Source organism: Leptonychotes weddellii, chromosome 10, assembly GCF_054177405.1.
Source record: "Leptonychotes weddellii isolate Sample4059 chromosome 10, ASM5417740v2, whole genome shotgun sequence".
NCBI classification, from domain to species: domain Eukaryota; kingdom Metazoa; phylum Chordata; class Mammalia; order Carnivora; family Phocidae; genus Leptonychotes; species Leptonychotes weddellii.
The window spans coordinates 49248856-49263105 of record NC_138378.1 but is presented as its reverse complement, the minus strand read 5'-3'; the positions used below and the strand labels follow the sequence as shown (position 1 = coordinate 49263105).

At 42.3% G+C, this 14250-nt stretch overlaps 1 protein-coding gene across 1 annotated transcript in view; it reads left to right on the top strand.

Moving 5' to 3' along the window:
• The first annotated feature begins 1458 nt into the window (after window positions 1–1458).
• Window positions 1459–14250, top strand: part of SLC9A4 (solute carrier family 9 member A4) — a 52561-nt gene continuing 39769 nt past the window's right edge. Inside the window, exons 1-2 of the mRNA XM_081833333.1 lie at window positions 1459–2137; window positions 8373–8836. Of these exons, the coding sequence (XP_081689459.1) occupies window positions 1882–2137; window positions 8373–8836 (720 nt within the window). The 5' untranslated portion in view covers window positions 1459–1881. The remainder of the gene's footprint in view (window positions 2138–8372; window positions 8837–14250) is intronic.

The following is a 14250-nucleotide window of genomic DNA, read 5'->3' as shown; positions in this document are numbered from 1 at the left end:
ATTCACAAAGATTTGAAATTTTAGAGCAGGAAAAGATACCTGGAGTGGACAGCATCTTCAGTCTATAGATGATAAAATTGAGGCTCAAAACAGGTAAAGCGTCTTTCCCAGAGTGAAGCAGGTAATTAATGCCGGAGAACAGAGGTTTTCTGATTCTTAGTTTCCATCTTGTCATGGAGCACCATGGGAAATTCTCTCCCATTTCTTTTTAGAAAACAGAAGTAAAACAGAAATGCAAAGGAAAAGATAAAATATCTATTCTAAGGAAGTTTTCCATTACAAGGCTATGCATGTCAACTTTTCTGAAAAAAATATTGGCCCAATATGGTGACCTGCTTGAGGTCAACCTCTCATTTTAGTGACTAAATTGGATGTATTTTTAGAGCCAAATTGCAAAGGAAAGAGAAAAAAAATCCATATGTGAACTCTTAATCCTTGTCTTATTAAGAAGTTGCATCTAGATGCTAGCCTTCCTCAACAGAGGTAGCTCTGTTTTCCAGTGATCTTTGCTGAGCATGGGGTGGAGGGTGGGAGTGTTCACTAACATGAACAAAAAATATATATAAATTGCCCTTCCGTTTGATATGGAAGAGGCGTTGAGACTGTTTATGGAGAATAATTTTCATTTTCTTTTGAGCGCTATTCCGCATTGTAACAGAGTTCTTATTCTCCTATAGCATAAGAAATGTGAGTAAAAATAATAAAAACCAACATTTATTAAGTGCCAGTTAAATGCCAGAGATTTTCCTTGCTTTATCTCATTTAATGCTTCTAGCCAGTCGATGAGGTAGATATTATTATCCTCCCTGTTTTCAGAAAAGGATGCTTTGAAAGGTAACTAATCGGGTTAAGTCCACCTGGCCAGATGTAGAAGAAGCAGAAGTAGATCCCTGGAATCCATTTCAAATTCTTCCATAAACACTCTGTGTGGTACTGTTCTTTTTGAACAAATAGACCGTAATTAACAAAATTCTTTAAAATGAAAAATTTGGATGTGCCATGGAGATTTTTTTAAAACTAGGTTTTAAATGTATTTTATGAAACTTGTTCTGCTGCTTTTTTTTTTTTCCTGTGTAAATTTCATGGAAACCTAGAACTTTCTTTGAGTTACTGCACATGAGTTTGGTCATGTGTTATGCTACCCCCTCTTCCTTCCCAATTTACAGAGACCATATGATTCCAGGATAATCCTGGCTGACACCTAGAGTCTGGCATAATTATCAATCGTTCTTCTCTACTCTCAAAAACGCCCTTGTGTGGATGATAATTACAAGACCACCTTAATCGTTCATTGAACATGCCGAGGTGTCATATTGCGGCTGCCCACTAGGTGTCAGCAGCGTAACCCCCGGAAAACGCTCAAGGAGAGCATTACATTACAAAAGTCCTATCAGAGCAAATAATTAAGTGCAGGAGCTACCTGCAGCCTTGCCCATTCAGAACAAGTGTGAGAGCAGGGGGAGGAGAGAAGGAGCAGGTGCAGGACAGGTAGCTCCTTACTGAGACCCGGTGGAGAGGGAAGGATTCCCTTCCTAGTCAGAAGGACTCCAGTGATCTCTGGAATGCACACCGTGGTACCCCTTTGAATTTTCACTCACAAGATGACACCAGTGTGCAGTGAAGTGAGGAAACAGCGTTGAATGAAGGCCTGTTTTTCCCTGGCCTTTGAGCCAGAAGCTGACTTATCTGGACACAAATCCTTTAAAGGTGATTTGAAAACATCGCCGCTCAGAACTCAATGACACGCTCGGACTCTTCTTGGGATGACCCACAGACTGCACGTATGTTACCTTTGACCCAGGTAGACGCCTCTGCTCTCTAGAAACCCTCCTCACGGCCGATTGGCACACAACGACACACAGGGTAGGAGAAGCCCACAGCATGGGTTTTCAGATGCTTGTGCCTTTCAGTCCTTGGAACTGGGTGCTGCTGCCGGTGGCCCTCAAGTGTTCTGAAGCATCTTCAGATTTGAACGAAGCCACAAATTCCACGGCCCAGCATGAAGCTAACGTTCGGTTTGCTGCTGCCAGTTCAGAGGTAAACGAGAAGATATCTGTTTTTGCCCTGGATTATGACTACGTGCAAATTCCTTATGAGGTCACCCTCTGGATACTTCTAGCATCCCTTGCAAAAATAGGTAAGTCCCCCAAACACCTGGTTGTGGGAATCGTTCTCCACGTGCCTCGTAGGTGGTGAACTACACAGATTTTAACTGTTACTGCTATTACATAAAAAAAAAAAAAAAATCTGTTCCTTAGAGTCAAGGGGAAGTCGTAACTGCTTTTTATAAAGCCACGTAACACCTCAGGATTGTGCTTTGAAATTTGAGCATACTTCTGGGTTCTGGGATTTCTTCTTATTTCAGGGTGACACCTATGTGACATTATTGGCATGCAAAAATCTCAAGTTCTATGCCTTAAAAACTAGAGCATAAGGCATTAGACCTCGGGATGATGCCCATTGGAAATTACAGAATATTCTTCTGTAGAATATTCTTCCTTCATTCTTGGCCATGTAACTGTGGGCTTCATCAATGACTCCCTTTGTTTATTCTTTAAAAGTGACATGTATTCCTTGCAGAATGACAGAAAGCAAGGAACAAGACAATCACAGGCCACTCTTATATCACTCAGTGGTGGGATGTGGGGGCATAAGAGAGGGTATGTTGGTAACATACTGGTTTACGCCTGAGCCAAATGGCACTACTGGGGCACCTCAGGTTTCCTTTGTGAAATAAAGGGAGTTTGAGTTCATGAATTAAATTCTCATCAAAATAATGGTTTACACTCTGTGATCAGTTAATCCCTAACTCCACCCCCTTGTCTCCCTAAAACCAGCTTATTCCAAAGTGAAAAACTGATACAGTTATCTCAATTATTAAGCATGACATCTCCTTTGCCTCTGTTATGATCTTTGTTACTTGAGTAGGTAAGTTGTCCTATTGGGATAGAATCTATGATTCATTTTGATGCTTCTTTATAATTTTCCTCTAGCCTGGGTGTGAAGTAAGGGTTGATCCATGGGATCTGGCAGACAACTCCCGGGGATCAGGACTGTGGGCTCTGTCTACTCATCTAACTCCCCCCCCGGGGATGACGGGGGTACTGGTGTATTCACTAGATGGTCCTTCACAATTGCCATTCATTTTGAGCTAGTAAAGTGTGAAGAGTGAATGGAAATTGTTAATTTGAAGAACTCCTGTGTGATTTGTCAAAGCATTAAATTACACAAAGGGTCTCACGTTATTTCTAAAAAGTGCTCAGGTGAAAAATGGCTTTCTAACGGGTTAATGTTCTCAGTTCAGAGCTAGGGTTCTACCACCTTTCATGCAACCACATGGGCACTGAGATCATTCAAAGTGATCTTATGTGGATCTTGAGTTTTCCTTTGTGAACAATACTGTCTCCACCCACTCCTTCCCTCTTTACAGTAATGGCGGAAGTTGGTCTGGGAGTCAAGGAACTAGAGCTGCCACTGACCAGCTAGTCACCTTGTCTTTCTAAGTCTCCGTGTACCCAGCTGTGAAATTATTTCTAAGACCTCCTTTTGGTGCAAATAAGGATTTCTAGTGGCAAAGAGGTTTACATTCTATGTCAGTAAAAGGCTCAATACAGAAGGATATATTTTATCTTGGTTTTATATTAGCATAATACACAGATTGTTTTTTTTTTAGAGTATTGTATGTACCCAGACCCACTATATCTAGAAGCTCAGAGGATGGTAAGGACACTGTTGTTCACAGGACTACTGACTTAAATGTTCTTGATTTTCATTTTGGTGAAATTCAACATATTTTAGAAAAAGAAACTAACTTCAGTAGGTTATCGGTTGGATCATGCTTACTGAAATATAATTTCATATTCGCTAGTCTTTAAGAACTCATACTATTTCTATATTGCACATGAAAAGAAGGCTATACTTAATGATTATTATTTCTTATGTGTCAAGTACTGGGCTTGTAGTTTTATATGTGGTGGTTCATTTGCCTGGGGCAAAAAAAAATGACATAAAACTTTCACACATAAGGAATCTATATAGATTTTTTTTAGATTCTATATTGTAAAACTTGAATCAAAACATAATTAATAATCATTACATTTAACATTCATTCTTTCACTCAGTCATTCTGTCAAGACACATTTATTGAATGCCCCTACCATATGTGGGAATGACCATGGTTCCTGGCCTTAAGGGGCTTAGTGTAATGGGGAAAACAGATGAATCTAGCACTGCCTGGTAGGCATTTGGACACAAGAACATCACGACTCTCCTCCAATCCTTTTTAAAAGAGCCAACTATGTGTGTTATAGAAGAATATTATAGAACAACGATAATACAGAGTCACCTCAGATTTTGTTGTTTATCTTTTATTTTGGTTCTGCTTCTTGGCGCATTACAGAAGGGTGTTCCTTGAATCATTGGGCAGAATGGAATTGTACAGCCCTCTTTGACTTTCAGGCAGGACGTTGTTATTTGTGGCCATTTAAATTTCAGGCACTAGAGTTGTAGACTCTCAAAGTGACTGACTCTGCTGTCCATCAGGAAAGGGAAGGAGAGTTGTAGAGTGTGATGCACACGGCATTTCTCCTTACAATGCCCTACTTTACAGTGCATGGCGCCTCTTCCTGCTACCACTGCCTAGGTGTAATTTGGCTTAAGACAGGTGCATGTTGGGGGCGCCTGGGTGGCTCAGTTGGTTAAGCGACTGCCTTCGGCTCGGGTCATGATCCTGGAGTCCCGGGATCGAGTCCCGCATCGGGCTCCCTGCTCAGCGGGGAGTCTGCTTCTCCCTCTGACCCTCCTCCCTCTCATGCTCTCTGTCTCTCATTCTCTCTCTCTCAAATAAATAAATAAAATCTTTAAAAAAAAAAAAAAAAAGACAGGTGCATGTTGGATGCGTTTCAGGAAACTCGATTCCTGGAAGAAGGACCAAACTGGGGAGACACAGGGCCAGAGAAAATCACACTGTAGGCTCTTCCGCCTCTTTTACATGTTAAAAAATTCAGTGTAGTTAAAATAAACACTAACTGAAGAAGAGGAAGAAGGAGGAGGAGGGCAGGGAGGAGGAAGGGAAAGTTGTTGTTAGGAAATGGAGAGAGTAGTACTCTCAAACTCTTGAAGGAGGCCTTAAAATGGTCTTGAAGCCAGTGGGTAGGCTTGTGGTTTTGGACAATGTCCCTTGATACTAATTATATTCTATCATAATAACCTGCCCGCTGATAACAAAGGAAATTCAAAGCTGTGATCAGGGAAACCTACATGCTCTTTGGATGGCTGTACTTAAAATTCCTTTTAGGGAGCCTGGGTGGCTCAGTCGTTAAGCGTCTGCCTTTGGCTTGGGTCGTGATCCCAGGGTCCTGGGATCGAGTCCCACATCAGGCTCCCTGCTCAGCAGGAGGCCTGCTTCTCCCTCTCCCACTACCCCCACTTGTGTTCCCTCTCTCGCTGTCTCTCTCTCTCTGTGGAAAAATAAATAAAATCTTTAAAAAATATATTCCTTTTATTTTATTGTAATTTTTTTATTTAAAGTTTTATTTAAATTGTCACTTACATATAACACCCAGTGCTCATCACAACAAGTGCCCTCCTTAATACCCATCACCCATTTAGCCCATCCCCCTCACCCACCTCCCCCCATCAACCCTCAGTTTGTTCTCTAGAGTTAAGAGTCTCTTATGGTTTGCTTCTCTCTCTTTTTTCTCCCCTCATGTTCATCTGTTTTGTTTCTTAAATTCCACCTATGAGTGAAATCATGTGGTATTTATCTTTCTCTGACTTACTTCGTTTAGCATAATACACTCGAGCTCCATCCACATTGTTGCAAATGGCAAGATTTCATTCTTTTTGATGGCTGAGTAATATTCCATTGTATATATACACCACATCTTCTTTATCCATTCATAAGTTGATGGACACTTGCACTCTTTCCATAGTTTGGCTATTGTTGATAATGCTGCTATAAACGTTGGGGTGCATGTGCCCCTTCGAATCTATATTTTTGTATCCTTTGGGTAAATACCTAGTAGTACAATTGCTGGGCCATAAGGTAGTTCTATTTTTAACTTTTTGAGGAGCCATCATACTGTTTTCCAGCTTGGCTGCACCAATTTGCATTCCCAAAACCCCCAAAATATATAATCCAGTTAAGAAATGAGCAGAAGACATGAACAGACATTTTTCCAAAGAAGACATCCAGATGGCCAACAGACACATGAAAAGATGCTCAACATCACTCATCACCAGAGAAATACAAATCAAAACCAGAATGAAATACCACCTCCTACCTGTCAGAATGGTTAAAATGGAATTAAAATTAAAATTCCTAAGGAGACATTCAGTGGCTCCCTGTGGCCTGTGGGAGAAATCTTTACTCCTTAGCCTTGAACTCAAGACCCTCTCTTATTTGGCTCAATCATCTACTGACTCTTCTTCCAATATTCTTCTTCATTCATAATTTGCTCCAGCCAGGTGGATCTCCTCAATGAATGTCAGACATATCTGACTGGGCCATTCCTGTCTCTCTACTTTTTCTCTTGGAGTTCTCCCCACCTAAAATCTCTTCCATTCTGCTGTCCAACTATGTAAGTCCTAGTCATCCCCCAACAACCTGTTCAATTTCTACTTCCCATATAAAAGCTTCTCTGGTGAACATTTAATTGGATCAATCATTCATGTACACACTTACAGATTCTTCCACCAAATAGACCAGCTGTCGTGGGCAAGACACATTGCTAAGCACTTTGGGGAGATAAAGAGTTGTATGCCATTCTGTCCAAGTTGGAAGAATTTGGAGGTTAGTAGGAGAGATAAGGTGTGCACAGAAAACGATAGAAAAAGAACATTGTTGTTAGACAGATACTGATAAAATATTACAGTAATTCAGAGGAAGACATATGATTTCCTTGGGAAGTGGTTGGGAAAAGTTTAATTTTGAAGATCGAGCAGGACCTAAATAAGTTGAAGAAAAGAACAATCCAGGCAGGAATAAATGAAGACAGGAAAGGTGAACCACAGGGTAAAGGTGTGTGGTTGGCTATAACGTAGGATGCACACGGGTAGTGTTGGGTGGGAGGGATATTGACTTGGAGAGAACCCCAGAGTGGCCTGCTGTGCTCTGATCTCTTCTCCTGTTTGTTGATATAGTCAATATACACTTCACTGCATTCTTCTATGTTGCCTTGTTTTTGTCTTCTTATTTGTTAATGTCTTATTTCTGAAATTTCATCAATAGCTGGAATTGTAATAAACATGTTTGGTTCACCATGTCACACACAGTGCTTGGCAGTGAGTTGGTCTTGGCCCAAGGATGCTTCACAAATAACCCTCAGTTTAAAATCTGTGAGATGCTTTGTGTGCCTTCAGATGTCTTAGGTGGGGAATGAGATGAGTATAGATACATGTGGTTTGGAAAAGTCATCTGGCAGCGGAAGTTGGAATGAGCCGCGGGGTTGAGGGTGAGATACGAGGTCAGGAAGCCAGTGCAGAAGTCAGGATGGGAAATGGGGAGCCCCTACATAAAGGCGGTAACTGTACAAATAGGGAGGAGGAGACGGTCTTAAGGGACAGCTACTGAGACATAGATGACGAGAAAGGGAATTGCACAAGGGCAAAGTGATGGGGATTCAGGGAATGCAACTTGATTTCCTTCCTTTTTTTAAAAGATTTATTTATTTATTTTAGAAAGAGAGAGAGTTCGCAAGTGGAGGGAGGGGCAGAGGGAGAGAATCCTCAAGTAGACTCCCCACTGAGCATGGAGCCCCATGCTCGGGGCGCCATCCCACGACCCATAAGATCATGACCTGAGCCAAAACCAAGAGTCAGACGCTCAACCAACTGAGTCACCCAGGTGCCCCTTGATTTCCTTCTTACATGGCTGACCAGATGGCGTGTCATTGGTTAAATAAGGAAAATACAATAAAGGACTAAATTTTCATTCATCGGTTTGGTGGAAGGGAAGTTTGGAAGAAGCTGATGTTTAGGTGACTGTTATTGACTCTGAATGGGCCTCAAAGGTGGGTTTTGCAGGAATGCAAAGGAGCTCCACCCTCCTTGCTCCTCTTTCCCGACTGCCCTCTCAGACCCTGTAAGGGGGGAAGCAGGAAGGAGGAGGGGGAGGGGACAGCTGGCTGAGGACTGCTCTGAGACCTGCACTGGGCCTGGCATGTTAAGTACTTGACCTGATTGAAAGACCCCATGACATTTCTAGTCCCCACTAAAGACGGGGTGCTGAGGCTCAGGGATGCAAACCAGCCTACCCAAGGTCCCCTCTGCTTAGTTTTAGAAGGCCTCTTCTACACCAGTCCCCTGGTATCTTCTTGGCCAGAGCCATTTTACTTGCAAACATCTAAATGTGATTCTCCGCTCTTCCCTAGGCTTCCATCTTTACCACAGACTGCCAGGCCTCATGCCAGAAAGCTGCCTCCTCATCATCGTTGGGGCTCTGGTGGGTGCCATCATCTTTGGCACCGACCATAAATCTCCTCCCGTCATGGATTCAAGCATCTACTTCCTGTACCTCCTTCCACCCATTGTCCTGGAGGGTGGTTACTTCATGCCCACCCGGCCCTTCTTTGAGAACATTGGGTCCATCCTGTGGTGGGCAGGCCTGGGGGCCCTTATCAATGCCTTTGGCATTGGCCTCTCCCTCTACCTCATCTGCCAGATCAAAGCCTTTGGCCTCAGTGACGTCAGCCTGCTTCAGAACCTGCTGTTCGGCAGCCTGATCTCGGCCGTGGACCCTGTGGCTGTGCTGGCTGTGTTCGAGGAGGCACGGGTGAATGAGCCACTCTACATGATGATCTTCGGGGAGGCCCTTCTCAATGACGGCATTAGTGTGGTGAGATGTCAAAGAACGTCCCCAGGGATAGCAGGGGTCAGGGTGGAGCTGGAGACAGGAGTCCGTCCTCGGGGCAAATGGAGAAGGCTGAGCGGGACTTGGCCTTGGCAGGGCAGGGATAGGCTTTGGTCAATGGAGTGTGACCCGAGTTCTGGTGACTTCCCTTAGGATCTGCATCAAGTACGTGATTGCTCACTAATGCTGCTTGTCAATCACTAGCCAAATAAATGGCTTCTTTAAAGAGAGAAAAAGGAGAGGACATACCGATCATTGTTTAGTTAAATTCAAGTTTTCACTTAGCAAGCAAGAAACAGTTGCCAAGGGCTCGTCTGGTTTTCACACTGGAATAAACAGTACTTAACCATTTTTCTTTTCTCTCGTTCACTGGACCTCATCCTCCTTCTCTTTATATACTTTTTGTTTGTTTTGTTTTGTTTTTAACATGTTGCATGAGATGATGAAGTTAAATAAAAGATGGGGTAGGAAGGGAGTTGAAAAGGATTTGCAAAAATGTGTTAGCTGGCATATCAGTCTTGATTACCTGTCTCCTCCAGAATATATGAATGAGGCATTTTTGCGTTAGGACTCCTTCTGGAGAGAAGCTGAGAAAAATTTAACGGGCTAAGTCAACACATAGCGTTAAGGGCCAGAAGATGTCCTGGGTGCTGGAATATTCAGACTAGCCACTCCCATTGCTTAGTTGTGTTACATTACTACAAACCTTCACCATGTGTTAGTCTATGAGACTTTATATCGTTTGATTTACTTTTCTTACCTTTAAATTTCTATCACATCACATAAGTGATACTAGAATGCATTTTCAGCGTAGAAGACTCAAACAGTACAAAATTACACAGCATAAAAACACAAAAGCCTCCCCTTGTCCCTCTCCTCACCCTCTAAGCAACCTCTTTGATCAGTTTGGCATTTTCCTTCCCTGTCTTTATTATATGTATATATGTATACATGCATACAGACACACACATATATGTAGGTGTATATTATTTTGCATAAATTGGGTGCAGGTATATGTATTGCTTAAATATAACAAGTCCTGGAACTCATTCTATATCATTTCAGTAGTTAGGTAGTATTTCGCAGATTACATTGACAATAATTTATTTAACCATTTCCTGACGGATGGATATTCAGGTTGCTACCAATTTTTCAATTTTAAAAAATACAATGTTGCGATGAATATTCTCGTTTCTGCATGCATCTCTTTTTGTCTTTGTGAGTATTTTGTAGGCTATATTGTCGGAAGTGAAATTTCGGAAGTGGATACCTTCAAAAATTTGAAAGATGCTGCTGTTTTAATCACCTCCTCTTCATCGGGTTGATGAGGGAAGGATTCCTGCCCCAGGGATAAGGAGTGACAGCTGACAATAAAGGGATGACACCAACTAGATACATACACTCACAGCCCAGGGGATGAGGACACCGCACACGACACAGGGCCACATGGGTGCTGCACTTGGGAACAGAGAGAACAATGAGGGGTATGGGGTTAAGGTTTTGTAGTAAGAAGAAGAGAGGTGCCTCCTGGTTCCCAGAGGATGACGTGATTGGCTTATTTTGCATAATTCCACAGGCTGTCAGGAGACTGACACCTAATACTCAGGGATGAACAGGTGGTGCGCCCGGTCCGATTGGTAAGGAGGGCTATTTGGCCAGCAAGCGATCAGATTGGAGAAGAGAGTTATGTCATTCAGGACCCTCCCAGCTTTACCGAATGTCAAGGTAGCACATAGCATTGGACCTTAATTTTAGGTCTTATACCATAGTTGCTAGAATTTTCCAAAACTCGTTATGGTCTTACATTTTCCATAGTGCATTAAATATTAATATAGTAAATATTTTCTTTATCGAAGCCCACAAGGGACACTGCTTCTTAATGTTTTCCAATCGAATGAGCAAAAACAGGTTAGGCATGTTTGTTTTAATTTGTATATATCTCTTCAATGATCTTGGATCATTAGTTTTTCTCATTCTGTAAACTGGAAGTTCATATCCTCTTAGGGTTGCCAGACTTAAAAAAAAAAGGCAAAAAACAAAAAACAAAACTCAGGACACTCAGCTAAATTGAAATTTCATATAAACAATGGATTTTTTTTATAAGTATGTCCCAGTTATTGTATGCAAGTATCACATCCTGTCCATTTTTCTTTGCTGTTTTTTAATTTTTTTAATTGATCTCGTAGAAACTCATTAAATTATCTAAATTTTAAACCTTTGAGTATTACATGCAAATCAAATACTTTCTCTCATTCTGTAACTTAAAATTTTTTAAACTATGGTATTATTTATCCTATAAAAGTTTTACATTTTTATGAGCTCAAACCTAATGCACTCTTCTATTGCCCCTGGGTTTCATATTTTGTTTGCAGAGATTGCATCTAACCAAAGAACATGCAAACCTTATACTTCTTTTTTTTTTAAAGATTTTATTTATTTATTTTAGAGAGAGAGAGTGAGTGCCGGGGCGGGGGGGCAGAGGGGGAGAGAGAATCTTAAGCAGACTCCCTGCTAAGTGCAGAGTCTGGCACGGGGCTCCATCTCACAACCCTGAGATCATGACCCGCGCTGAAATCAAGAGTCGGCCACTTATCCGACTGAACCACGCAGGCGCCCCACAAACATTGTTTTTTTTCTTTTTCCCCTTTTACAATTAGCTATTTAATTCATCTGGCACACAATACTTTATAGTGAGGACTTCATGCAAAAAACGATAGTACAGGGGGCAAAAGGCTCCTAAAAAGTAATCCAAGATATCTAGGGTGGACTCACCAAGTGAAGGAGACCCATACATGAGGTTGGAAGTCAATTTATTGATTCATAATGCGAATCTCCAGCTGTTCAGCAAGATGCTAGACTCATCAAGGCTCCACATTCTTTTCTTCTGGGCGAGTTCCACAGGAAGCCAATTTGTCAGAAACTGGGAGGAGAGACTGGGACTCCAGACTCCAGACTCCTGCCATGTGCCTCAGAATCACCTCAGTGGGGCTCATGAATATTTGGATGTCCAAACTCCATCCCAGACTCTCCGAGAATGGAACCTGGCCATCTGTATTTTAAACAGGCACCTCAGGTGATTGCTGACGTTTAAGAACTCATGGCTTCTTGCCTTTAAGTTGAGAGTAGCTGATGTATCTTGACCTAAAGCAAAGTTATGTTTGGAACAAGGGCTGCTCTCTTCTCACACTGGGCCGGATTGACTCTGAGATCCGCTTTCCTCACCCCATTCTGTCTTTAGATATTTCATCCTCTCCGTGTTATTACAGTGGAGAAAGTGGCCTCAGCTGGGAACCTATCCACTCCCAAGATGGCCCCTCTGAGCCGTGATGTGTTCATTTCACAGTTCATCTCCCAAAGATTTCACTTAAATCCAAGTTATTTGCTGTTACTTGCTTAGTGCAACCCTCACTCCCAGCAGCGTCACTGAGGAAGTTTATCTGTGATAACATCAAAGCCACCTCTTGGCAGCCCATTCTGAGGTAATTAATTCTTCAACCTTTCCTTCACCAGTGACTTTCTAAATACCACCTCTTGTAATTTTCCCAGAATGTGCTATTTATAACACTGGACTCTGCTACCTCTTTGGTATTGCCTCTGAACTTGAGAATCTGATGTCCGCCTGAATTTTCTCCTAGATTTTACATGTAGAGCCAATCACAGCTTGGTTTCTGGTCGGGGTTTCTTGGCTAGCAACATTTGTTTGACTTTCCCAAAGTTTAATTGTTTCCACTTGGACTTTTTTTTTTAATGATCATTTCACAATAAAATTATAATTTTCAACCGACCAGAGTATCTGCTGAGGGCACTGCTATGACCTCCAATGGGCGAAGCTGTTGCTGTGTTGGCTCCGGGGGGGTCGCCCACACGTCACTCCTGGGTCACTCTGTGGTCACCCACAGCACAGTGAGTATTAAGTGTGTGCTGGGGCACTTCTGTGGCCCAATGTGAAACCAGAGAAGCTCCAGGGCCAGATTTAGAAAGCAGTTTGAAAGCAACTGGTATTTAATGCAGTCCAGTTGTATTTTGAGCAAAGGGCCTTGAACTCACCCTTTCATTGGGGAAGGGGCCTTCCCAAAGGCCACAGTCATAAGCATGCTCTTTCAGCAGAAAGTCTGACTCATCTGGAAAGCGATCTGTGATTTGTGGGTTACATGTGACAACTCCACAGCTCTTTATCCACTGAAGAGCTGCTTTCTCAGTAAAGAGGAGCTGTTCCAGAACTGTCGAAATACCACTGAATCAGATCCTCCAGGTCTCTTGTCCCACGTATTTCTCCCTCTTGCTGAACATTTCACCAGAACACACCCTTAATGGTGGGCAGAGGGAGCAGAGACAAAACCCAAATAACTCTAATATGATAACTAGTATCCCCAGTTGAATCTCATGGCCAAAGTCACAGCAGGTCACTATATCCAGCTACTATATCTGGGCCCTGTGTGGGGTCACTTCAACCTTTAGTATTTTATTAAATTCTTGCATTTTACTATGACACATGACTTAATAACCACATTTCACAGATGAAGAAAACAAGGCAAAGGAAGTTAAATTGAACAAGGGCATGCTGCCTGACTAAGGACAGTCTGGACAAGATACACAGCTCTGTCCTATTCCAATCTCTTTCCTTGTATTATTACCTCTTGCCTTTCTTCCCTTTTTCTTTCTTTCTTTCTTTCTTTCTTTCTTTCTTTCTTTCTTTCTTTCTTTCTTTCTTTCTTTCTTTCTTTCTTTCTTTTCTTTCTTTCCTTTCTTTCTTTCTTTCTTTCTTTCTTTCTTTCTTTCTTTCTTTCTTTCTTTCTCTCTCTCTCTCTCTTTCTTTCTTTCTTTCTTTCCCTCTCTTTCTCTCTAAAGATTTTATTTTTAAGTAATCTCTACACCCAACATGGGGCTTGAACTCACAACCCCTGAGATCAAGAGTTGCATGCTCTACCCACTGAGGCAGCCAGGCACCCCATTGAGTTTTCAGCTCCTGGAGCCCAGAGGGATGTGAGAGAACCTGCGTGTTACCTCCGAATGCACTGGGCTCACGTCCACTTAGCAGTGAAGCCAGTGTTCTTTCTCAGAATTGGCTCACTGGGCAGAGTCCAACCTGTGGCTCCAGGAAAGATTGTGATCATCTCTGTGCCTCATTTCTGTAAAATTGGGATGATGATATTCCTTAGCTCATAAGGTCACTGGAAAATTGATACTAAACTTCTAGTGTCTCGAGTACTCAGCATGCGGTGACTACTCAGTGAGGGTTGGCTGCCATTGTGTCACAACAGCTCCTAGACACAGCAGGGTGGTTGGCTTGCTCTGAGTGGGCAGCTGGTTTGAAATACGGCACTACGTCATTTACTGTAAGCAGACGGTTCTCCCTGGTTTTCCTGAGTCCGTTTGCTAAATAAGAAACATAGCAATGC